This window comes from Lissotriton vulgaris, chromosome 5, assembly GCF_964263255.1.
Source record: "Lissotriton vulgaris chromosome 5, aLisVul1.2, whole genome shotgun sequence".
NCBI classification, from domain to species: domain Eukaryota; kingdom Metazoa; phylum Chordata; class Amphibia; order Caudata; family Salamandridae; genus Lissotriton; species Lissotriton vulgaris.
Window position 1 is genome coordinate 1747766551 of NC_141693.1, and position 27694 is coordinate 1747794244.

The 27694-nt window shown below is 44.8% G+C and overlaps 1 protein-coding gene across 1 annotated transcript in view; it reads right to left on the bottom strand.

Moving 5' to 3' along the window:
* CFAP97D1 (CFAP97 domain containing 1) overlaps positions 1 to 27694 on the bottom strand; it is a 662361-nt gene that overhangs the window by 22519 nt on the left and 612148 nt on the right. The window contains exon 5 of the mRNA XM_086920478.1: positions 4430 to 4546. Within this exon, the coding sequence (XP_086776604.1) occupies positions 4430 to 4546 (117 nt within the window). The remainder of the gene's footprint in view (positions 1 to 4429; positions 4547 to 27694) is intronic.

A 27694-nucleotide genomic window follows, 5' to 3' on the forward strand; every position in this document is an offset into this window, starting at 1 on the left:
AAACCTGACATAATATGCTAGGGAAGCTGGAAGGATCCTTTTTGACATTAAAGTGTCAACTCCCCATTGAATTTCACATTGTGCTTGACAGGTCTCCTGGGACCATTCATATGATGCACACACAAGAAGATGATGGACGGAGCGTTGAAACTTTTCAGGCACTCACCCCTAGTCACAGACGTGGGTTGAATCCATCATCATTCTTTAGCTCACTTCACCCCCCCAGTTCAGACTTGGCCATAATCAAATCAATTTTGACCATGTTCCTCATGGGAACAGTGCAGCCCAAATTGCCAAGCTAGGTATTCCCTGGACCAGAAACAAGCATCCTTGGACCGGTTTCGGTGTAACCCACCCTCATCAGCCCGGCTAGCTTGAATCCAGTGGCATAGTGAGAAAGGGACCCATGTCTGGACATACCCTGCCAATTTAGGGTTAACCAAGCACACACAAGGAGAGGATGGACAGAGCGTTGAATCTTTTTAGGCACTCACCCCCAGTCACAGATCTGGGTTGAATCCATCATCATTCTTTAGCTCACTTTGCCACCCCAGTTCAGACTTAGCCATGTGCAAATCAGTCTTCATCCTGTTTCTCATTGGAACAGTCCAGGATGCTTGTTTCTGGTCCAGGGAGGACCTGGCCTGGCAGTTTGGGCTGGACTGTTCTCATGGGGAACATGGCCAAGACTGATTTGCATACGGCTGGTTCTAAACTGGAATGGCGAGGTGTGCAAAAAAACAATGGATTTAATACAGATCTGTGACTGGGGTGAATGTTTTGATTAATTCAGCATTCCATCCATCATCTCTTCTTTTTGCATTTGCTGCCCTAAGTGGGAAGGGTATGTACAGACGTAGGTCCTGTGCTCACTACATCGCCAGATTCAAGCTAGCCATGCTGATGAGGGGTGTTATCCTGAGACTGGTCCCAGAATGCTTGATTCTGGTTCACGTAGGACCTGGCCTGGCATTTCAGGCTAGACTGTTTCCATGGGGAAATAGGTCAAGACTGATTTGCATATGGCTGGGTCTAAACTGGAATGGCGTGGTGTACAAAAAAAGATGGATTTAACTCAGATCTGTGACTAGGGGTGAATGTTTGATTAATTCAGCTTTCCGTCCATCATCTTTTCTTTTTACCATTCATATGACACCAGGGTTGCACTTCAAAGAGGCCACTCCGACACAAGCAAATATTAGCATAAAACCTGGGCAGGGTCCTTTTGTTGTCTCCTCAGTCAGTCATGCCCCAATAACAGTGGGCCTCTTTTGACATTTAAATGTCACTGCGTGTTTGAGACGTCTAAGTTTACATAAAACATTTGGGAAACACGTAAAAGGAGGGAAACAGAATGCCAAAACAATTTGTGTATCCACTGACTGATTTTAGAAAACTCAGCTTTGTTCTACTACACAACTGTCTCTGAGGTTGTAGTGGGTATAGCAACTACCAAAATCTGGATTTTGGAGTTAGCTATGGGAGCACAGAGCGATCACTAAAGAACACTCCCCAAACACACATGCCCAGCCCTCAGAGCCCAGGTTTAGTGTGGCTGAAGACTTTAGCCATCTTGAAAATGCCCAAAGTGGGTAGGGTCAGCACCAGGAACCTCTCCTACATTGGTGAGGATGTCCCCAGAGGCCATTCCCATCCACTTGCTGGCGACAGGAATAAATATGGCATCGCCAGGCACCCACTTCATAACACTTCTGGCCATGAGTAAGGCGAGAAGCAGACTGAACCTGGTTTCCACAACCTTATAAGAGCACGGGAGAACTGGTCCTGCTCTTTCCCTTTTTGTTACCAGGACAAAGAAGTTGCCTCCAAGGGTCATACGGCTGACCTCTTGTTAAAGCTACATGGACACAACAAGCTACTTTTCTGCAAATGTCCAGCTGGTCAGTGGCCACTGCACAAGAAATGGACCATGGTGTTTGGCCTCTGCCTACCACCCTGTGAGTCTCTAATGCCTCCCCTCTGGTCCAGTGGGGCTCTAGTAATGTACATTCATGGTGGATTTAGACTTATAGGGCTAAAGTCAGAATGCAAAATCTTTGATCAAAATTAAGGAAATACTTAATTGTGACATAGTGACAAAGCACAATGTACAGTTTAACATGTGATCTAATTACAAATGGTTTGAATTGCCCTTTCTTTTTCTCTCCATCACTCCTAAAAAATCGCCTTTGCATCTGTTGTTTTTTTTCCACAGATACCCAGAGTATGGCCTGACACAAGCAATAGAATTGAGCAGGAATACTGGTGGTGTATTAACATTTATTTCAATTATTACTTTTCACACTAACTGCAGCAGCATTGTAAAATATCTGGTCCTGAAGAAAGCCGCTGATACAGAAATTGATCAACAGGCTGAAACATGTCGACCTATCACTAACAGTGGTTTATATCCATACCACTGTGCTGTTACATTTTAATCCTGTCAGGTAGAACACAGTAATAAAGTGAATTGGTGATTCTATCTAGGCAGTTTTAACTCACACCCTTCCTTCACACAGCGCTGCAATATACCTCACTATAACCCAACATCACACATATGGGATTACCATCCTACTCCCTAGAAACTCAAAACATCTCTGAGCTCCTTCCTTAAACCTTGAAGTAGTAGCTCCCAGTGGTGACTAGGTTTTCCCCACTGGTAAGGAGGACCCATATGATGAAGCATGTCACTTTAAGCACTGCCAGTGGGTTTAGCTCAGGTTTAGCAAGTGATTTTAGTGGTTCACCTGACAAGGATTGTGATTATTACTTGAGGAGGGTACTTACCGCCACCCCTTCCACTCTAAGTAACCCTATTTCTTACAAGGAGTTTAATGATTAGAAGTGCAGAAGACTATGAAATTGAAAACTACTTGGTTGAGGGAATATTTGAGCCATGTTAGCAGCGCAAACCCTACATAGTCATAGATCTTTTAATAGTAGGTGATGTATCCAATCTCTCTCCCTACAGTGATTTATAGGGGAGCATCCTCTTACAACACTACATTAATGGGAATAAAATCACTTTTCCTTAACACAATTAAAGCTTTCTTGATTTTCGAGAGGATTTAAAATCTCCATTCAAGTTACCATGATCACACTTGGGTCAATTACCCAATACACTAGGAGAATAATTTGTTAAGGGAGTGCCTAGTATACCAAAACATCTGATGTTGCACCATGCAGCACTAAAAGGTATTTGAAAATTGCGGTGGATCTACATTTATGCTTTGCAGTACAAAGAATACCAAGATGCCTAGATTTCACAAATCACAATGCAATTATTTTAAATCTGCTAGAACGTTGTCTATAGGTTCATCAAATTATAGACATGAAGTGATCAAGCCAACCAAATATTACATTAGAAACACTGCATGTTTGTTTGAAGAGTCTAGAACCGTCATTTTCAACATTTTTCTAGCTACCGGTACCTAGGTTATTTTCTAGTGGTGATCAAGCAAGCAATAAACTAACCGCAATGTTAGACAGAACTGTTTTAAAACTAGGTGGGTGCACACTTCTATCTCGAATAAGAGCACCTACCTACCAACAAATACCAAAGAAACCCTTAAACTGTGCCCAGCATAATTTAGTAACACCCAGCGCCAACCTTCCTATTAACTTAGTAAATGTGCTTTAACAATTGCAGTCTGCAGGAGTGCACATATGGAAAATCTTGCTCATTCTATTAACTTTTTAAACCTTATTCTAAACAACATTTTATTGCCTCTCATGACTGGCTTTTGGCACTGCAGAATGATATATTCATTTTTGCACTGTTATCAAAAGAGGCTCCTCATCACTTTGACGATCTAGAAACAAAAATATTGGCACACAGTTTTCACCTGGGCACTAAAAACTAATATTCTTATAAGGTCTATCATGGGGAAACTGTGGAGGACACACGTGGCTGACCATGTGGGTACTAATATGTTTTGTGTACTATCACGGTAAATGCCATTGTAAAAATGTGTTAAAAATTCTAACATGGTGTGTTTACAGCAATCAATGTCCAACTTCTGTTTATGAAGCTCCTCAGATTCATGATTGTACCCTAGCTAGACCGTTTTCCATACATAAGACCCAGGGCAAATGTTACACTGTATTATTTCTCATGTATCTTTCTTTCCATTATACAACAGGCTCCATCATCTTCAACTGGCTAAATGATAATGAATTCAACATTTTTAAGGTAAGCTATAACCTTTTTCTTTTGTACTTAAGTCAATGTCAAAAGGAGAAAAAAAAGAATAGTAAAATTGTAATAAAGTAACAGCATTACTCCTCTTATTTATCTTCCTCTTATGCAGATTACTATTGCTATTACAACCACTGTTACTAATATGTCTAAGACATTATTCATAATTACCATAGTTATTTTTGTAAACATATGTCTACAGAGCATAGCAGTAGTAATGTGACAATTTACCTCCTTGACAAGAACCTCAATGCTCTTATTCCTGGTCTGTATTTTTGATCGACTCCTGGACTTGAATTCCTTGTATCCGCTGCTAGCGATACTTGGAATTTTGTCAGGCTTTTTTCCCTGTAGAAAAAGAAATAAAGACGTTTAATATAACAACAAACATTCCAATGAGGGTAAAAGAAAACCCATCGTTTTGGGGTGCATATAATGAAGTCCTGTTCCAAACTGAAACTTTAAATTTGTTAGTGCTAGAAATGTGTGCCATAAGATCTTCCTCTGGGCCCATATTTGTGACTTGTTTCTTTTTTCTGCTTTACAGATTTGCTGATTTATTGGATGTCTTGGATGAAAAGAGAATGAGTCCATCTAGGTTTCTTTAATGTGAAGCTTGTAGTTGAGAGAGTAGTAATAGTCTGTTTCTGTTAAAACTTTAATTAACCTATTGTTTCTCTTTCAGTTCAAAGTGGTTACACTTTGTACTTTATCTCCATTAACATTCCAGATTCTCAGTTTCATATTCTTCATAGCTCAGTTTCTTCTTTTTGCAAAACACTTTCACTCTACACTTAAACAAGAATAAAGTGTGGTAATATTTCATGAAATTCAATAATCACAGTATTTGTGATAAACACATGACTCCAAGTTTGAATGATTCTATTTATACATTAAGTAATACAAGCAAATATGATTTAGACACCACATTATCAAACTCACTGTCCATTATATATATTGAGCAAAAGAGTATACTACTAAATGACAACCTAATTTATGTAGTAAAACAGTATACTATCACATAAATCAATATGGACAAACCAATGTAACTCTTCAGGCTGAACAGTCACACCAACTAAATACTAGCTTAACCGACTGAGTTATGGACAATCATAAAATTATACATGAAGTCTTGAGGCCAGTAAACGACTATGTGTAATGATGTAATTACAACCAAAGAATGATATACACCTCTTCACCAGGCTTCTCCAATGTGTGGCTCATGAGCTACTGGTAGCTCTCTGTTCACCTGTAGGTAGCTCTCTTGTGTGCAGCCCAGGCATATACATTAGATTTTCCTCAGCTGAATTAATGGATGCCAAAATTAAAAATAATGTATGCGAGATTAGAATGTGTGTACATTCAGCACTTATAAACTGATGTTTGGTGAAATATGGTGGAATTTCCATAAATATATTTAAATCTGACATTGGTGCAAGCATTGCAGCTATGGCTGTTAAGTATTACTTATGAAAGGCATTACCAATATACAAAACCTTTTTTTATATTACTGATGGAAACCATGTCTGATGCACAGAGTTGCTTACTGCAGATGAACTTGCATAGGGTGACCACTAATATAATCTTTTCTGATGTGATCCCTATTACAACACTAATACTAATATTAGCTCTGGATTTATAAAGGGATATTTTTAACATGTATATTGTGCACTTATCACATACTAAAATGTTTCTTGGTGCTTATACAACAGGTGTCCTTTATACCCCAAAAATTATATTGCTTTTATTGACCTTAGAATGATTACAGTCTAAACCTCTCAAAATCTTCACTTCTGGCCTTTATTTTCTTCTATTCAAAATCAGCTCTCCATGCTCACAGCAAACAAAAATCATTTGGGATTCCAAACTACACCTACTCTCTACCCAACAGCACTGTGTGATGAGCAACATTGCAGCTGCCATTCAATAAAAATATTTGATCAATACTCTTCTTCCTACAATTGTACAGGCACTCATTTGTGTCACACTGAACTAAACAATGGCAACAGAGCAGATAAGAACCAACCAAATCCACCAAACATGCCATCACAGAATTTTAAAACTCACCTAATTCCAGTCAAGTGCCAAAGTGGACATATGAAACCTTGAGTCCTGTGGCATGATGAGCACGGAAACCATTTATGGTGGTATTCATTTCACTGAGGGATTTGCACAGAGGAACACACTATAGTGCTGGGTGGGTTGTCTTCAAAAGTCAGCGTAAATATTTAGTTGTTTCTATATAGTCAAATCATTCATTTAAAATTCACTAGAATGACCAAGAGTCAGCTGGTCACAAGACAGTAGGACACATTATATTGTAGATGAAGATGTTCACAACAGATAAAAAAGGAACTCATGGGAAAAAATTGAAATCATTTCTCAGCTTCTGGGAACCTAGGGTGTGAATTAGTTTTTGTGAATGAGAAAAGATCCCAAGTGGGTATATCCCAATATCTCAACTTGCCAATGCCTGTCCTGGATGGGCCCAATACGCTGGGGAGTCTTCATTCCGGTACTGACACCCTCGAGCACAGCCGGGCTTGATTCCCAACTCTCGACCCGCTCTTCTCTTGCACCCCTCTTCATCCCATTCTGCTGACTCAAAGTAAGAAGGATTCCCATTTGAAACTGCCCTGCATCAAAATCTGGAGGGTAGGAATCCTGGCTGGAGTTCCGCCACCACCTGCTGCAGCCCATCCCACCGTAGGGGTGATGAGCGAAGTCCTGGCAGAGTCAGCAGGACCGCAGCGGTCTTCTCTTCCTTAGCCAGCCAGCATCTAAATCAGGTTGGCAGACCACCAGGGTGGCAGGCAGGAAAACCATCCAAAAAGCTTACTCCATCGCTGTACCGCCAAGATCTAAATCAAGCCCTCAGTCTCTTAAGTTTTTCAGGAACACCCTGTTACCTGTGAAACTCAAATATAGAGTGGTGTACAAACATTGTTCATAACGGAGTGTTTGGCTTGAAATTGACTATTTTTTTTTACAAAACTAAAATGTCTATGGAAAGGATTAACATAAAATGGTTAAATACTTGTAAGGGTTTCCACGTGGATCCATGTGCCTGCTGCAGATTTACACAGAGGCCCAGTTGAGCGGCACAACAGATACACCCAAAAATCTTGCTACATTGGGCTTGTTTCCCAAATCCTGGAAAGAGTTAAAGACCATTTATAAGTGGTATAATAAAATTAAAAGATGAAAGGAAGTATGGTATTTGCTAAGGAGAAGAGTATGTTTGCAAGCAGAGTGGAAAGGGCAGCAACTATTGGTCCTTTGGCACTGAGAGTGGAAAAGCATTACTATATTTCTATCTTGTGATTTGCACTGCAAAGAAATGTTAAGTGATATTGACAGAAAAGTTAGAGAACAGCAAGAGATTTCACAGGTATGTGACTTAGGGCCCGATGTAGGTAGGCCGTTACCGATCGGTAATGGCCGAAAATACCGATTTTTGGCCCTTACCGATCGGTAAACAGCCATCGAGATGTAGGGAACCAAAAAAAATAAAAATCGGAGTGAAAACCGAATCGGAATGAGTACCGAATGGAAAAGAATCCGATACGTACATACCGAAAATCGGATATGTAACGAATTGGTAAAACACCGAATCGGATGCAAACACCGATTCGGTCAATGTACCGAATCGGTAGACACACCGAATCGGAAAATAACCGATTCGGTCCATGTACCGAATCGGTAGTGACACCGAATCGGAAAATAACCGATTCGGTCCATGTACCGAATCGGTAGTGACACCGATTCGGAAATTATCCGAATTGGTTCATGTACCGATTCGGTAGACACACCGAATCGGAATGAAGCCGATTCGGTCCATGTACCGAATCGGTAGATACACCGAATCGGACATGAGCCGAATCGGAGAACATACCGATTCGCATGAATCACCGATCGGGAAATTCCCCGATTCCGACAGATGGGGAGATATAGGGAGGCACAGAAACACCAAAATCGGCTCAAATTCGGTAGAATTCACTCGGTATTTACCATGGATTACAATCAGGTGGTAACCAACTCCAACCCATATAAACAGCCCCAAAATGCATTGCAACTTGCAGGATGGCAGCTTTTTATGTCATTGTGAGGCCAGAGGGAATGGCTAAGAAATGAACAGGTCTACAGACAGAGGATAACCCTGTTCATGCTCACAGAGGCAGAGATCCTACAGAGATACAGGCTGGACTCTGACACCATACTTGAGCTCATCAGGGACCTCAAACCATTCTTGGACCACCACACCCCAAGGGCACACGCCATCCCAGCACACGTCCAGGTGCTATGCAGCTACACCTGCTTGCGTCTGGCAGCTATCAAAGTGGAGTTGCGGCGGTAGGAGGGGTGAGCCAGAGCAGCCTGTCAAGGTTCTTCCACACATTCCTTGACGCCATGATACACAGGATGGACCAATACATCTCTTTCCCTGCAACCCACGCAGAACTGCTACAAACTAAAGCTGACTTCTACCAGATGGCACAATTTCCCCAAATCATTGGCTGCATAGATGGCACGCACATTCCGATTTGCCCACCAGCGGACACAGAATACATATACCGCAATCGGAAGTCTACACACACCATCAACGTGCAGGTGATCTGCAATGCGAAGTGCACCATCACAGACCTGGTAGCAAAATTTCCAGGGAGTACCCATGACTCCTATATTTTCCAACAGAGTGGCATCTATGCACGGCTGATGGCTGGCGAATTTGGTGAAGGATACCTCCTAGGTGAGACACATCATCAGACCCCCATAACACACAGTAGCTAGGTGGAATACATGTATGCATGTGTGTAATGTTACCCCTTTCTCTTCCAGGCGACAGTGCATATGCCCTCCGCTCATTCATACTCACCCCCTACCTCAACCCCTCCACACCCAGCCAAAGGAGGTATAACCGGGCCCACATACGCACAAGGAATGTCGTCGAACGGACCTTTGGCATCTGGAAAAGTAGATTCAGATGCCTGCACAAGAGTGGAGGTGCTAGGCAGTATACCCCCATCACCTGCTGCAAGATCATAGCTGTATGTGCAATGTTACACAACCTTGCGGTGAAGAAGGGCACTGAGGTGGAGTTGTCTGACTACGAGGACCATGACGACGACGAAGCTGTGCCACTGACACAGCCAGCTGGGGTGTGTACGCCAAGTGATGGCAGATACAGACGTGAGGAGATTACAGAAAACTATTTCTGAGTGAGTACAGATGCAAAGACAGGTAAATGGTTGTGGTGAAAAAACAATTTTTAATACTGTTGCAACACAGTTACTGCACTGATGTGCAACAAAAAAAAGGTGTAATAGCAAAGAAAACAAAAGTCTAAGGTCCAGGTTGCCTCACCCGCCCTTGCAAGGCTATTTCTTTGAGCGCTTGGCAGCCCCACTGGGGTGTCCCTCAGCCCCCTCAGAATGACCAGCGGCATCTGCGGAGCGCCTGGTGCTCCTGCGTGGCTCTGACGCAGCGCTGGCTGGGCTGCTGCGGCTGCTGCTGTCCCCAGCATCCCCCAGGTCCAGGGCAGGATTTGCGGCAGTGTTAGAGATAATCATGGCCTCCATTGCTGTCGTGATGCGGGCCATTCCCCTTGTTATCTCTGCCGTATTTTGTGTGAGACTACACTCCATGTTGGCACCGCGCTGACAGAGTTGTGCCGTTGCAGCAGCAAGGCGGCTCATGGAGCGGTTCTGCACCCGGGCATCCCGCCTGCGCACCAGCTCATTCTCCTCCAGTCTGCCACATAACTGGGTTATGGCAGTGGTTAGCCTGCCTAAACCTGCTGCTACCTCCTTGTTTGAATCCACAAAGGCCAGAAATCCTTTCACCATTTCCCCCATCTGCAGGTTGTGCTGCAGGAGCTGGCGTTGGCAGGCCATGATGGATTTCGCCTGCTGCCTTTGGATCTTTACCATATTACCTTCGAGGCCCAGGAAGACACTGCCCTCCGGTGCTGGTGCTGCAGTGGTGGGAATGGCACGGCGCCGGGTACTGCTGCTGCCTGCCTGCTGAGTGGGCTGGGGTGCCACTGGTGGGGGTGTGGAGCTGGCCGGGGCCTGAGCCCCTGCTCCCAGGACAGGGTATACTGGTGCCACAGCCATGATCGTGGCAGGAGCTGGTGTAGGTGGAAGGAGGTCCCTTGTCGGGGAGTTCTCTGGGGAGAACTGCAAGGGGGGTGTGCTCGGCATTTGTGGGGAGTGCAGTGCTTCAAAGTCTATTACCAGGTCTCCCTCTATACCAAGCCCTATGGTGTTTTCGTCCTCCTCCTCCTCGGCAGCCTGACTGGTGCTCGGCCCTGCGAGTGCAGTGGTAGATGGTGCTGCTGCCTCTGTTGTCATTGTTTGTCCGCCTGATGGTGCCCCTAGGTACAAAGAAGCATTTGTAACTTGAGTGCCGATGTATTACAGTCAGTACAATTAAAGCATTCCACATGTCCTTGCATCTCCTTAGAATGCGTTCCACTGTTTCCTGTCTTGTGATTCTGCACTGCCATATTTTGCTAACTTCTGCTGACTACATGTACCATGATGCTTGTCTCTTGTATGTTGGTTACAGTACTGTGCTGGGGTTTGGCTATGCATTGTGTCTAATGGGGAGGTGTCTGGTAGGGTGTGTCATGATGCGCATGCTTCTTACCTGTAGCTGTAGCTCTGGCTGAGCTGTCCAGGGTCCCAATTCCGGTTACGCTCTCCCTCTCAATGGTGGTGGACACCATTTCCTCGAGGTCTGTGAGGGGTGGCGCCGGGTTCCTGCCTCCACCAGTGCCTCCAGCCTGCCTCTGGATCTCTGCCATCTTCCGTTTGGTCAGGCTGCGGATGTCATAGAAACGCTTCTTCAGCTCATCCAGGGACCTGGGGGTGACACCCACAGCATTCACCTTTTGGGCGATTTCGCTCCAGATCATCCTCTTGGTGCTGTCTGGCACATTGAGGGACAGCTTTCCAAATAGCTGCTGGTGCACCCTCACCACCTCCTCAACCAACACCTGCAGCTCGATGCTGCTGAACTTAGGCTTCCTCTTCTGGGTGGACTTCTGGCTCTCACTCTGGTTTGCCATCTTGATCAGAACAGTTCACTACCTCCTACTCCCACTGCTGCTAACTGTGAGTGTTCAGCTCAGGCTGGCTCTCCAGAAAGTTCTTAATTAGCTGCACCTGCCAGGGTTGCCACTCCCTGTTTGGGTGGGGGAGGGGAGCCACCTCATTGGCTGAATCGGCTTTTGCCGATTCGGCTTTTACCGAATCGGATATTACCGAATCGGTAAAATCCGATTCGGTATTGTCCGATTCGGATTTTACCGATTCGGTTTCTTCAATGCATTCCTATGGGCTTTTTGGCCATGGGTGTGTTTTCATACCTACGATTCGTTAATTGCCGAATCGGATTTTACCGACTCGGCTATTTCCGATTCGGTGGTAGCCGATTCGGCTATTTCCGATTCGGTGGTAGCCGATTCGGTAATTTCCGATTCGGTCCGTGCCGATTCGGTACGTACCGATTCACATTACCGATGCCGACCGATTCGCTATTATTTCGCCGTTTGTTTGCTACATCTCGTTTTCCGATTTCAGAATACCGATTCGGCCCGCCTCGGTATTTTGAAATCGGAAAATCCCTTTTACCTACATCGGGCCCCTAGTGTGTACTATAAAAAATATTTGTAAAAAAAGGTGGATATATTAGCTGGAAAAAATCTGTTACTTCAAGACACAACAGTAAAAGGCAAAATAAAATTGAGGTTAGATGAGGACATTAAGTAAAACACCGTGAGTAGCAAACCAGAAAAAGGTATTGCTATACTGAAAATATAGTTATGCCAGTATAAATGAATGTGTTTGACATTAGATGTGGGTGCTTGCTTATAGTATGTAATTTAATAGTATATAATTTGTACATAGTCAGACATCTACACACCCAGCTACACTCCCACAAAAGCACTTATGTACCAACTACTGATATAACCAGCCAATTATTGATACGCTCAGTAACACACTCAAAATAGCATTCACACACCAATTTACTCCCCTGTACATCCACATCCATAGTCATTCAGAAATCCATACAGGCACTGTCACACTCATTCACACACCGATTGTTATTCATGTACCCAGCAATCATACGGTGAGCTACACATGCACTTATACACCCATACACTCAGTTATACACCCAGTCATCCACCAATAGAGCCAGTTAAACACCTTTTGTAAAACCATAGTTACTCACACACCCTGTAAGCCAGTGAGACAGGCACTTACATATCCACTGACACACCCACACAACATTTATGTATCCACTAGTAAATAGAGGCACCTGCACAAACAGTTGCACACCCAAATACCCATTAACACAGTCAGTTACCAATCAATAGAGCCATTTATATACCCATTTAGACACCCATACATTCACTAGCACACCTAGCTACTTACACATCTAGTGACACACCCACAAAGGAACATATAGGCCAACAGTGATTGAATCACTCAGTTACTCACCCATAAAGCTATTCACACACCCATTTACTCACCCATAATTCCACTTACATAGTCAATCACACATCCATACGGGCACTGTCACACTCAGTCACACACTGATTGTTATTTATGTACCCAGTAATCAGACCATGAGCTACACATGCACTTATACACCCATACACTCAGTTATACACCCAGTCACCCACCAATAGAGCCATTTAAACACCTATTTCTAAATCCATAGTAACTCACAAATCCGTACAACCACTGTCATACCCACTAATGTACTGATGAAACTGTGCATGTATCCAGTAATCAAAAAGTAACTTATGCATGCAGTTACACACCCATACACCCAGTTATACACCCAGTCACCCAACCACAGAGCCAGTCACACAGGTATTTAGAAAATTGGAGTCACACACTCTGCCAGACAGCGACAGAGGCCCTTACACATACATTCACACACCCACACAGCCTCTATGTATCCACTAGTAATACATCCACTTGCTCAAATAGTTGCACAGTCGAACACCCATTAAAACAGTCCGTTACCAATCCATAGAGCCAATTATATACCCATTTAGACACCCATACAGTCACTAACACACACAGTCACACACCCAAAGAGCTACCTAAATATCCAGTTGCACACGTATTGAGACACTGATACAGTCATTCACATATGCACTCAACCACTCACCTGTAGAGCTACTTATATACTCATTTATATACCCATATTGAGACACTTACACAGAGTCTTATACGCTGACATAACTAGTTATCTAGCTACTCACTTGCTTACAGTATGTAATTTAATAGTATGTATTGTAAAGTTAAATGTATTCTATATTTGCTTTTCGGATATCCACTTTAAAGAGGAGAATTTATAATGACCAAATAGACAGGAAGGAGAAGAAAACAGAGGAAACAGTATTTTTTATTTTTTTCCAAAAGATTTTATTAGAAGAAGTTTTTACAAAACAGTACAGAGTAAGCTGATTGAAGGCAACACTGGTAAATGTAAACATATGCATCAGTAATAATACATACGGGCTTGTTACGGCGCTTGTGTGCTGGTTATACATAGGTTGCTTGAGTCCTTGTCATTACATACCGGTCATATGCATTGCCCCCTACGGTCAGAAGAGATCGTGTGTAGAGGTAAGTAGGACGGAGACGAGAAGAAGAGAGAGAGAGGACGGACACAGGTGCGGTGAATAGAGGTTTGTATGGCCAGAGAGTTTGAAGACGGGTTACAAAGGGTGGGAGGTAAGGGGGGATCTGTGTAATGGCCAGATGGTGCATTCACAGTAGTTTTTGCCAGGCAAGGTATTTGTCCAGGTAGAGCCACATCTCATTGCTGCGTCCAACTTGCGGTGTTCGATTTTTCGTTATGTTGTCTGCTCCCCTTAGGAAGGTGACCCAGTTGAACCATACTTTGAAAGTGGCCTTCCCTGTATCCTTCCAGTTAGACAGGATTGTCTTGGTTGTAGGCATGGGCGGAAAATCCGTTCCGCTCGCGGATTTTGCGGATTTTCGGGAAATCCGCAATCCGCGAGATTTGCAAATCTCCCGCAAAATCCGCAAATCCGCGAGCAGCGGATTTTGCTCGCACTGCTCGCACTGTTCGCGTGAGTTCGCGTGAGTTCGCGCCCCGCGAATAAGTGCAAAATTGCAGAAATACGATCTTAGCAAAACTGAAAGTAACTACTTACCAGGTTCAAAAGTTCAGGCTCATCATTAGTAGCCATTTCCTGTAGTGCTTCCTGAGGGATCCCAGAAATATGGAGCAAAAAGATAAGTGGATAGTATTGATCACAGTCACTCTATTTGAGTGGGATCACAGTCACTCTATTTGAGTAGGAAAGCCCTCACACACCGACCTGGTCAGTGTCATGCTTCATCATCGGGCCCCACCGAAGAGACCGAGTGTCTCTTCGGTGTGCTGCGACGCCAGAAAGACTGCGGAGCTGGTCGTGTGGGGAGGATGTGTTGTGAAAATTCTCAAATTAAAAGTGACTAACAGGGTATCAAAAAAACTTTAATGAGTGATCCCTAAGACACGTGTAAGTGGTATATGTGTCTGAATTTAATAGCCAAGGTTATTAGGATTTTGTTTAAATTCAGCTAAATACCACAAATTTATTAAAATTAATCAGTCAACATGTTTCTGCCTTCATCGTCGGGGTCCGGTCCAGAGGGTTCTTGCAGGTTGACAAGCGGGCTGTGAGCGCTGAGGGCGATGTGCCAAGCGCGCTCCAACCCCCCTCCCGAGACCCATGGTGCAAGTAGCGCCCAGTTTTAAAGTGCTGATACACCCCTGAATTTGGGGTTTTTTGGATTGAGCAATTTGCTCTCCTAATTTTTAAGCACTTTTTTCACTTTTCCTTTTCACTTTCACGCCCCCAGGTTAGGGTGGACTATTAGAGTGTCCATACCGCCGGGGTTTTAGTCCTGAAGAATGCCATGGTGAATATATACCACATTGAAGGCAGAAACATGTTGACTGATTAATTTTAATAAATTTGTGGTATTTAGCTGAATTTAAACAAAATCCTAATAACCTTGGCTATTAAATTCAGACACATATACCACTTACACGTGTCTTAGGGATCACTCATTAAAGTTTTTTTGATACCCTGTTAGTCACTTTTAATTTGAGAATTTTCACAACACATCCTCCCCACACGACCAGCTCCGCAGTCTTTCTGGCGTCGCAGCACACCGAAGAGACACTCGGTCTCTTCGGTGGGGCCCGATGATGAAGCATGACACTGACCAGGTCGGTGTGTAAGGGCTTTCCTACTCAAATAGAGTGACTGTGATCCCACTCAAATAGAGTGACTGTGATCAATACTATCCACTTATCTTTTTGCTCCATATTTCTGGTAGCCGTGTGCTTGACCAGACTAGACCTCTCTTCTTTTGTTGTTTGACATTTAACCGGGGACTAAGAGAGTGTCTTTGACTCTCCCTACCTCTCTCCTTGTTGATATATGTGCTTCCTGAGGGGCCCCTCCAGAGTTCAGTTGCCAGTTGAAACTATTATGTGACCCTGCTCTGAACCTCAGAATAGTTACACATATGCCACAAAGGTCCTGAATTACAGCTAAGGGAGACAAGCAGGAGCCAGGCTGGAAGTTAAAATCCATTAATCAGCCCCTAATTCATTATTGTCAGTTGGGGCAGGGCAGGTGTTGTAACTAATTTTGCAACAATGAAAGCACTTAGCAAGTGCAAAAGATCACTAATCAGGGCGCACTAAGGAAGCAGGTGCCAGCTAAAAAAATATTCTGTGACACATTAATCAGCCCCAAATTAATTCAGGTCACTTGAGGCAGGGAAGGTGTGCTTTGCTTTGCCGAAAATAATGTACACTGGACAACCAGAGGGTGTGGTGATGAAACAGAGGGTGGCATGGGTGGGCCAGAGGGTGGCATGAGTAGTCAGAGAGTGGCAGTGGTGACAGAGAGTGGCAGTGATGAAGAAGAGTGTCCCAAACAGGCTGGACACGTAGAAACAACAAGTTCGCAAAACTTGCGACCCGACAGGTAAGTTCGCAAATTGCGAAATTGTAAAAACCCTCGCGAACTGGCAGAAACACGGGCGAACACAAAAAAAAAAAAATCCGCAAATTCGCGGGAATTCGCGGATTTTGCGGATTGCGAATCCGCAAATCCGCAAAATTCGCGAACGCGAGATCCGCAAAATTCGCTCATGCCTACTTGGTTGCCACCGTGAGGAGCAGGTCAATGAGGCTCCTATTGTTGGCAGATTGAATCTCCGGCGCTGTGAATGCATTTGCTATGCTGAGGAGGTCCAGTTTTGGAGTGTACCCAGTTGCATTGTAGATGAAATCTGTTACTTTCCCCCAGAAATGTTTTACTTTAGGGCATTGGACAATCATGTGTTCTAGGTCACCTCTCTGTTTCTGACAGTTCCAGCATAGGTCGTTGTCTGTGAGCCCAACCGCTGCTAGGCGTGCCGGGGTCCAGTACGGTCTGTGTAGGAGCCATAATTTTGTTTGTGCTAGTGTGGAGGTGACTTTGTTCCTGCTTGCCGAGGCCCAGAGGAGGGCTTTTTCTTTTACGCTAAACCGCCCAGTGTTTAGTGTTTCCCAGTGATCTATGACTTTCCTGTTAAAATTGGTTGTTTTGGCCCTTAGTAATTTGTATAGGTAAGATGTTTGGTGCCCGAGTTTGTTGAGATTTGACAGGTATTGGTGTATTGGTGGTACCTCTTTGCTTAATTTTGCTCTAGTGATTGCCGCTTTGATTTTGAGGAAGTTATATAATTCTATGTCTGGGAGGTTGTGTGCTTTTTGTAGGTTGGAGAAGGTGGAAGGCGATCCTTGTGCTTCTAGTTGGGATGGGGTGTGGATACCTCGCTGGAGCCAGGGGGTTATATTAAGTACGCTGTTCTTGTATTTAATTTTTGTGTTGAACCAAATGGATTTGTGTTTTGTATTTTTTATACTCTTTCCCATTCTTTTGTCTACTTGCAGGAGGGTTTTTTTGGTGTTTCGGAGGATTGTATTGTTGGCTTCCGGGTGTTTGTTAGCCGTGAGGAGGGCCGCCGGGTTCATGCCTCCCAGCAGAGCTTTCTCTAGTTCCAGCCAAGCTGGTGTGTATCCCTGTTCCTGCGTGAGCCAGTATATGCCTTGCCTGGCGAGGCAGGCTGTCTGGAAAGTCTTAAAGTTTGTGACGTTGAGCCACCCCTAGGTCCTTGCTGAGCCTGAGATTCTGGAGGCTAATCCTGGCTTTTTACCCCTCCAGAGGAATGAGTTTATCATTGTGTTCAGTTTTTTGTGGAATTCTTCCGTGACTAATGGGGGCAGCATACTCAGCAGGTAGTTGGCCATGGGGTTTATCATCATTTTAATAGTTTCTACTCTGCCCCACCAACTGACGTACTTGGGGGACCATGTGTCTAGTCTGTCTTTTATTTTGTTTAGCATTGATTTTTCATTATGCTTAAGTGTTGACCTGAGGTCCCTGTCAAAGTAGATATCTAGGTATTTTAGTGCACCCTTCTGCCAGAGTAGGCCGAAGGTTCCTATCACTCCGCTGGTGGTGTGGACGTTGAGTGGCTTGCATTCTGACTTGCTCCTGTTAAGCTTGTACCCTGCTACATTGGCATACACTTTGATGGTGTTCATTAGTGCTTCTATTGAGGGCTCGGGGTTCTCTGTCATGATGAGTATGTCATCGGCATATGCTGCTAGTTTGACCGTGTTCCCGTTGACCTTCACTCCCTTAATCTCGGCATTGTTCCTGATCATGGTCAGTAGGGGTTCTAGGGTCAGTAGGAAAAGAGCCGGGGATAGTGGGCAGCCTTGTCTGGTTCCTCTTTCCAGAGATAGGGCCTCTGATGTGCTTCCATTCACCACAACTCTGGCTTTGGGTGCCTTGTACAGTGCCATCACCATTGACCTATACTGCACGCCTAGGCCGAACTTCTGAATACACTGGTCAAGGAAGGGCCATGAAAATTGATTTTGTGGCAGAGTAGTCTTGTGTTGTCTTGGGATAGTCTGTTTTTAAGGTAGCCCACTTGAGTTTTGTGTATGAGGTTTGGAAGTTGTGCGTTGAGTCTTCCCGCTAGTATTTTTGCGTATATTTTGCAGTCTACGTTGATTAGAGAGATGGGTCTATAGTTCTGCGGAAATTGCGTGTCTTTGCCTTCTTTGGGGATGACTATGATATTGGCCCCTGCCATTGAGTTTGTCATTTCCCCTACTTTGATGCAGTGCGCGAAAACCTCTTTCAGTGTGTTTCTAATTTGGGGGAGGAATTGTTTGTAAAATTTGGCTGTGTAGCCGCCTGGCCCCGGTGCCTTATTATCTTTTAGGGCCGCTACTGCCATATCTATTTCTGCCCCTGTTATTTCTGACTCTAGTGATGCACATTGTGACTCTGTTAGTTTGGGTAGGTTAAGCTTGCCCAGGAGGGCTGCCCCCCCCCCCCCCCCCATCGGGGTTAAGGTATTTGTCCTCTTTGTATAATTCATCATAGAATTCTTTGAAAACTCTGAGAATGTCTTTGTTGGCTGTTTGAGATTTCTTGTTGGCGTTGGTCATGGCTGCTATGGCGTTTTGTCTTTGCTTGCTTTTAAGGTAAGAGGCTAGGGCCTTTCCTGCTTTGTTTGCTGAACAGAGATTTATGGCTTTGTACCTGTTGATCCATGTGCCTGCTCTCTCGCTTAGAATCTTATTTAGTTCGTATTTTCTCCTTGTCAGGGTAGTTAGTGTGTTCCTATCAGCTAGGTTGACACTGTGGTGCATCTCCAGGTCTTTGATCTGTCTCTCTAGTTTTGCTATTGTTTTGTTCCTGTCCCTGTTCATTTTGGCCTTGATTCTTATTATTTTCCCTCTTATTGTGGCCTTCATAGCATCCCAGAGCACCCCCTTGTCTATGTCTGGCTTGTCGTTATTTTCTAGATATTCTTTATGGCTTCCTCTATGGCTGCTGCATTGGTTGGATCCTTAATGACATCGCTATTGAATCTCCATCTACAGCTAGTTTGTTCGTTGTGGCGACCGCTAAGTGTTAGGCTGATGAGGGAGTGGTCTGACACTGTTCTTGGCGCAATCTCTGTGTGTTCTATGAGGTGATTATGAGTGGCAGATATCGAGATGTAGTCGATCCTGCTATACGAGTTATGGGGGTGTGAGTAAAAGGTGTAGTCTCTGGCGTCTAGGTTCTGGAGTCTCCATGGATCTTTGAGGTGAAGTTTAGCGCATAGGTTCCTAAGTGTGTGTTGAGACTGTGCTTGGTGGCTGGTCCTTTGTGGGTGTCTGTCTAGAATTTGGTCCAATACCTGGTTAAGGTCCCCTGCTACTATCAGTAGCTCCTCTTGGGGGAGGCTGGCGAGTTTGTCTCCCACTTCTCCCCAGAAGGACTCGTCCTCCGTGTTAGGGCCGTAGATGTTGGCGATGTGTATCGTTTCCTCCCCCCGCTTCAGGATGGTTATTAGCAGGTGTCCAATCTCGTCTGCCTGGTGCTCGAGTAGGGTCAGTCTGGCTTTCTTATTCATTAGCGTTACTACTCCTCTTTTTTTGTGAATGGCTGGCTAGCACAGGGTTAGTCCAACCCAGTTCGCATTTAGGCGCTGTGCGTCCTCTTCGGAAAGTTTTGTTTCCTGCAGGACATATACATCGCTTTTTAGTTTGGTTAGATAGTTCATTATCTTCCTCCTCATTATCGGGTGGTTGAGCCCTTTGACTTTGAGTGAGGTTATTTTCAGGTCTGAGAGTAGTTGGGAGTCACTGTGCGTAGTCATGGTAAGTGTATTTTATCGCTCTTGATTGGTGCTGCCTGTAAGGGGTTGGCTCCCATGCGTTTTGGTCTATCCACCCCTCTCCTAGTGCCTCCCTGCGTGCCCCGTCTGGACTGTCTGCGATGCGTGATGGCTGGGAATGTGTGTCCTTTGAGAATCTTAGAAGTAGAGAAAGAAAGAAAAAGGAATATATGGTCTGTACAGGCCTACCCCCTGCCCCCCTGCTCCCCCTTCCCTCCTTCCCTCCCCGCGCATTTCGAAAATTGGGCGTGCGACAGCAAAGTTCCCTCCCCCCACTCCTCCCCCGAGGGTTTCCAGTTGTCTACCGCATTGTCCCGGGTGTTGACCCGGGATCATCAGTAAAGGATGTACATTTGGTCCGTGCGGAAGATGATGCCGTTTTGGGCTCCCACTCGTCCCAGGGTGGCTGAGGTAGGCGTGCTACCTTGAGGTAGTGTCAGTCTGCAGCGTCAGTGACAGGGTCCACCCCGGGACAGAGGAACGTCTTCTTTGTGAGTTCATGTTTTAGATAAAGGCTATACAGTGAGGTAGAGTGTTACTTGAGGTAGAAACGTTGACAGTGTGCTTGAGTTCTTTTGTGTGCATGGTTATTGTCCATTGCAGGTCTGGTCCGTTGCACTTGTGTTATCCGATGATGCTCTTCTCTTCGCAGTCTCTGTGCATTGCGACTCCATGTCCTCCACCGGGGGTCCACGTAAGTGTCTTCTCGGTTCTACAGGGTCATCGAAGATCATTGGGTGCCCCTTGTCCATGATTCTCAGTCTTGCCGACCTGTAGAGCTGAAGTGATATTGTCCTTTCTCATTCTGTCTCTCAGGGCTAGGAAGCCATTCCTTGTTTAGACTGTTTGGCGCGAGAAGTCTTGAGTGATTATTATTTTGGTATCTTTCCTCTTTAGTGTTTGGGTTTTCCTGGCCACTTCATATATGGCCTCGGTCTGCTGCGATCTAAGGGGTCTGCAAATAATTGGGCGGGGGCCACGTGCGCTTTGGAGTTTCATCGCTGGTACTCGATAGGCCTTGTCTAGTTCGAAGTGTTTGTCAAAGCTTAGACCTGTGATATGTGGGATGAGCTCCTCTAGGAGGGCTGAGCAGGATCCGGGTTTATCCTCTTCCCCTTCTGGTACACAGAGAAGTCTTATGTTGCCTCTTCTTGTGCGGTCATCTTGCTCAGCCAGCTGTTTCTGTAGGCTGTTGGTGGCCTTGGAGACTGACAGCAGGGCTCTGCTAGATTGCGTGTTGGCATCCTCGATCTAGCTGATTCTCACTTCCGCTGCGTCAATCCTGGTGTTTGTCTTGTGTTGGTCTGCTCTTATGGCTGCTAGCTCAAGTTGCATGTTGTCGATTGTTTGTTTGGTGGATCTAGCAACCCTGTTGCCTTCGTTGACTTTCCTGAGGATTGTGCCCAGAGTTGTGTCATTTTTGAGCTTCAAGGGCGAGTCAGGATTGTTTTTGTATTTCTTTACTTCGTTGGCTACTTTCCCTTCTAGGTTAGACATCTCGCTGAGGTGCCTTCTGGCTAGGTAGCTGTCCAATCTGCCGCTCTTACGTTGTATGGCCGAGCTAGAGTGTTCCCCTCTTGGACCCGGTGTGGCTTTGCTCGTGTGCTGGCGGTCTAGTCTGTATCTGCTAGGCTCACGGATGGCCTTTGTCCTTCTTTTTGCTCCCGCCAGTTCTGCTTGAAGGTGCTAGCTGAGGTATTCTCGTTCTATGCATGCCCACTTGCTTTTTATTGGCCAGGGTGGCTTCTTCTTCTCCACACTTTCAAGTTTGCTTCCCCCCTCTGTGCATTCTGCTTGCTGCTGCTGGTCTGGTGTGTTAAAGCGTTCTTCTGCTTGTGCCAGAGCTAACCCTTGTTAATGTCTGCTGCGCTTTGTTCACAGATTTAGTGGCCTGGGAATGGAGTCGGCACTGGGTGGTTTGCTGGCTGCGATGGCTGCTTCTTCCAGTGTGCACCTTCAGTTTCGTATTCACCGTTGTCTTGTTGTCGTTTGATACGTTGTACTTGTTCGCACTCACGGGCTCACCGGCACGCCAGCTCCCAGGGTTGTTCTCTTAAATGCTTCCCTCCGATTTGTCCCCAGTATGGCAGGCGCTCATATATTTGGTGGGTGTCTGCTGGCTAAGATGGCTGCTTTCAGTGTGCACCTTCAGTTTCGTATTCACCGTTGTCTTGATGCCCTTTGATACGTTGTACTTGTTCACACTCACAGGCTCCCCAGCTCACAGGGATGTCCAGTTAACCGCTTTACTCCGTTTTGTCCCCAGTGTTGCAGGCGCTCATATGTTTGGTGGATGTATGCTGGCTCAGATGGCAGCTGCCAGTATGCACCTTCCGTTGCGTATACACAGTTGTATGTTGCCGTTTTATGCGTTTACCTTGTTCGCACTCATGTGCTCGCCGGCACGCCAGTTCCCAGGACTGATCTCTTAGGTGCTTTCCTCCGATTTGTCCCAGGTGTTGCAGGCGCTCTTATGTTTTGGTGGGTCTATGCTGGCTAAGATGGCTGCTTCCAGTGTGCACCTTCAGTTTCGTATTCCCCGTTGTCTTGATGCTGTTTGATACGTAGTCCTTGTTCGCACTCTCAGGGCCACAGGCTCGCCGGCTCACAGGGCTGTGCTTTTAGATGTTTCCCTCCGACTTGTCCCCGGTGTTGCAGGCCCACATATATACTTCTGTGCCTTTCCACCAACCTTGTTGCTTCCGGCGGGTGTGTGCTGGCCAAGATGGCCCCTGCCAGTGTGCACCTTCGGTTTAGTTTTGCCCCGGTTGCTTATTAGCCTTTTTTAGCGGTTTAGTGCTCTCTTTTCGCCACCCTCTTAGCACTCACCTGGCTTGGTAGCTCAGGGTGGGGGTGCTCTGTTGTCAGTCCTTCTCACTCTCCTCTTCGCGGGGCCAGATCTTCCTCAACCAGGGCTAGCACTGGTGCGGCGCCATTTTCTTCCCCTCTTCGCGTCTGTCTTGGTCTTGTGTTGGAGACCGTTTCTTGGCTTGCGGCACTCTTTGGTTGTGGTGGGGTATCTCAGTCTATGCTCCTGATATTCCGACGTCTGTGCTTGTAGTTTGGCTGTTACGCTGATTTAGTTTCGCTCATTAAATCGCCGTTGTTCCCCTTGGGTTGATGGAGTTAACGGACTCAGGCACCCGTCCTCATTGCTGTCCAAGCCACGCCCAGATGAAACAGTACTATTTGCTTGAAAGTGAGAGTAAAAAAGCACATACCGGAAAAAAATAGCTGGTGGTAAGAGAACTAATGGGTTAATTAAAAAAGTGTATAGGTCAATGCAAAATATGGAAAAAGTATCAAATAAAAAATAAAGTTTGCAATTGACTCAGAATGGAGAAGGAGAAAAAAAGATTAAAAGTGATTTTTTTTAATATGAAAAATGAGGGAGAGTAAGAGGAGAAGAGCAGCACTGAAACCAAAACAATATATTTAGAGTATGGTTGATAATGCATTTGCTCTGAAGCGCAAACTATTTTGATCCTAAATAGAGTGAGAAAATTGGATAAAACAGTATTGTCTATGAAGAAAAGAAGCCAAAAAACAGGCTTATTGATAGAAGGAATTTTTGCAAAATGTTTAAAGGAGAATGGAAGCCTCCGTCTAGTTCTGAGCCTTTCTTTAATTAAGGAAGCTACTTACAACAGAATGAATTTGTTGAAACAACTGGTCAATGTTATGAGGTAAAAGAAGGTACTTGAAACGTAAAGGAGGAGAAGATTTCAAGAAATGTAGGCTGAAGAAGCACAAGGAAGGCGTGGACATGCTCCTGTGTATAAATGGGACTGCAGTAGTATTTGTAGTATTCGCCAGGAATCAATTAATACATTAAGAACATTTCTATGTCAATTTCTATCTAAAAGAATGAAGTGGAACATTGCAATACTGCAAGCAAAAGATCCATGCAAACTGAGGAAGTACACTAATTTACAAGGACACTCACTGTCATGTCTATCCAGGGAAGCGTGCTCAAGAACATTTCATCAGTGTCAAATGTTGGCTGTTCACCATTCAAAGATACGATATTTAGTTAGAAGACTTTACTATGTGAAATGTCCTGTTTTGCGTTTAATAGAAATGAACAAAGCATTTTTGTATGGTTAAGTATCAGAGGTTGACAAAGTTTCTGAAGATATTCATTTACATTTCTTTGGTCTTGAACTGCAGTCTGGACAAAATGAGGAGTTGGTATGTTCAAGTGTAGAGGAACAGAATGCAAAAATTAGTACTGATACATTTAGATGAGAAATAGCAAAGTTTAATACAATGTCTACAGAGAAACTAGACTAGGGCCTGATTATGATGTCAGTTATAACTCTACCCTTGGCATCTGAGTTAATTGAAGTGAGGGGTACGCCAACCAACTGAAGGGATCCATCACGACCAGCATTATCAGTGAAGGAGGAGTCTAAGACCACAGCGTCTCTTGATGACGGTGTGTGGGCAACCTCTGGGAAAAGCGTTAAGGACGAGGCTGCTGTGGCACTACTCCAGAGCCAAGGCATCAAGCAAGTAGCAAAGGGGGTGCCCAATTCATTGTTGCTAGGTGGCAGCACGTGGGTATTTAGTTGACTTGTAGGATCGTCTGTGGGGTGCACTCAAGGTGGCAGAGCCTTCCTTCTGTTATTAACATTTTTATATTAAAGGGAACAGGTCAGCAGGAGAGTGTATTTTATGGCTCAAACACGGTGGAGGAGTCTTTGGCCTAGTTTTCTCACTGTGGATAGCATCTGTTCCTCCCCTTTGCTTACTTGTGAATAACTGGGGGAACAGCTTTCCTATCTTCTCACATTAAGGTGGGGTGATGAGACATAAAATCCAGCCAGCCCTGTTAACTAAGGCCTCCTTTGTTGTTGTTTATCCCCAATGGTGAACCAACCATTCAGGGTGACCAAACGATCAAGAACCAGACCAAGAACCAGAGAAGGACCGTATTGCAACCAAGGGAATCCACTGAAAACACCTTACTTTTACTGGATATGACTTACATATTTAATGGCTATAAATACTAGTATGCCCTGTTGTTGTTTGGGGCAAGGGACTAAGCATGGGCGAATTTTGTGAATCTGGCGTTCGCGAATTCGCGTATTTGCAAACTCGCAATCCGCAAAATCCGCGAATTCTCGCGAATTTGCGGATTTTTTTGTTTTTATAGTGTTCGCAAGGGTTTCTGCCAGTTCGCGAGGATTTTGTACCAGTTCGCAATTGCGAACTTACTTGTCGGCACGCAACGGTCGCGACTATGTTGTTTCTACGTCTGGTTCATCATCACAGGTTCACAGCACCCTCTGTTTCAACACTGCCACCCTCTGTTTCACCCATGTCACCCTCTGGTACATGAATGCCACCCTCTGGTTCATCATCATCACTGTAGATTATGGGGGGGAAAAGCAAGCACACCTGCCCTGCTTCAACTGACATGAATTAATTTGGGGTTGATTTATTAATGTGTCACTGTTTTAAAATTCCAGTCTGGCACCTGCTTCCTTATCTGTAATTTGCTTTCTGTTGCAGTGCAATTTTTTTCCCAGGACCTTGGTGGCCTACTTGTAGCTATTCTATGATCTGGCTGTGAGGGTCAGAGCAGGGTCATACAATTGTTGCAACTTGAAACTGAACTCTGGAGGGGCCCCAGTCAGGAAGCACTACAGGGAATGGTTACTCATGATGAATTTGAACTTTTGCACCTGCTGAGTGCTTTCAGTTTAGCAAAACTCGTTTTTCTGCAGAACAGCAAATGTAATGCCCCAAACAAACTTACTTGTGAAAGTTGATTTTTAATCCAAAAGTGATCCAAAGAAAGTCAAAAGGCCTCAAATCCAAAAAAGGGCAGGCAAATGTCAACCTGAGGAGTTATTCTGATAAAAATCATCATTTTCAGAAGGTATATGCTGCTTGCTAGTGGATTTCTTGTGCAGAATTGCAAATTTTGTAATTTCGCGAGTGTGAGATTGTTGCTGCCCGCCGCACCTACATGTTCGCAATCACCAGGAAAAAAATAATCCGCTGCGTGCGAATTTGCGGATTTTCGGTAAATTCGCGAGCGTTCACGGATCGCGAATTTACCGAAAATCCGCAAAATCCGTGAGCGGAACGGATTTTCCGCCCATGCTTACAAGGGACACTGTGCAGGGGCTCGTAGTCCCATAATAACCTGAGCTGCTTGTACTGCCTTACCGCAAACACGCTATAAAGCACCTTGCAGGAACCCAAAGCACGGGAAGCCCCGGGGCATGTGACAGGGCCGGTCTTAGCCTGGAAGAACCTGGGCTAAGTCACCCCAATTGGCCCCAGCCTTGAAAGGGTGCTGGTGAGTGTTTGTTGTAGAGGGGACAAGAACTGTGTGGAACAGGAACAAAACAGTTCAAAATGGGGAAATGAAAATTGCACAAAGATGTGGTCACCAAACATTTATGTAGTACCACCCTCAGCTCTTTCTTAACATAAGCCGTGGGTGTGTTGGATAAAGAAATATCTCCGGATGAGTGGCGCTTATCTATTGAAATGAGTGACTCGGTTTCAAGCCCAAGGGAGCCCTCAAGAGATAGTGGGGTAAATGACAAAGGGGGAAGCGAGAAGGTTAGGGTATCTTGTTATCTTTCACATGTGGTGGATGCTATGAAGACGTGTCTATTATCTCCTCTTGCTAGCTTGTCTGCTAGCTCTGATCTACCAGCAACTAGTGAGAGTGGGCCCCCAAATAAGAAAACAAGAAAAAACAAACATCCACTTCAAACTAGGGCTCCTAAAACTGCTAGTGCTGTTAGAAAGCACCATGTTCTATTAAACAAATGTTCTTCTGATTCGCAGTTTGATAATGACTGTTCCTAGTAATCCAGACACCGTTCCCAACCCAGGATGGGAACCTTTTATAGATAAAATACAGCACAACTAACAACAAGCCTTTCCCCTATTTTGGATAGACTTTGTAAGCTGGAAATTGCTTTGTTGTAACTCACAGAATTCCATGCAAAGATGAATGGCCAACAGCTCTCAAATCAAGATAATCTAGAGGGTGCTCCTAGGTACTAACACACGCACACAGGCACTCAACCACCCAGTTACACTCCCATATAATCAGTCACACAGGTATTTACATATGGAGATGCTTACTCACATAATCATACACCCATACATAGTCACATGAACTCTCACACCCACACAGGCACTCACACACCCACTCATAGACCCATATAGCCCCTCATATACTCACTCACACATCTATAGAGACACTCACTTCTCACATATCCAGCCAGTCATTTAGAAACTCATTTGCACACATATATAGAAACAAACACACAAACACATAGCCACACACCTACTCACAGACTCATACTTGCTCAGGCATAGAGCCACTACCATACCATTTCACAGACTGATACAGACAGTCTCATACCCACTGACACACATATACCCAGTTATACATGCACACAGACATTTAGATCCCCACTAACATACCTATCAAGTCACTCTGGTATTGACATAAAGCCAGTCAAACACCCACACCCACTCACACGTCCATGTAGCCACTCACACACCCATTTACAGATGTAACCAACTACTCACATAGACTCTTACATTCATACAGACACTTATTTACACATCCACCCAGTCACTCTCACACCCACTCACAGACCTACACAGACACTCACATACCCACTCAAACACTCAGACACCCAATAATATACCAACACAGACATATACC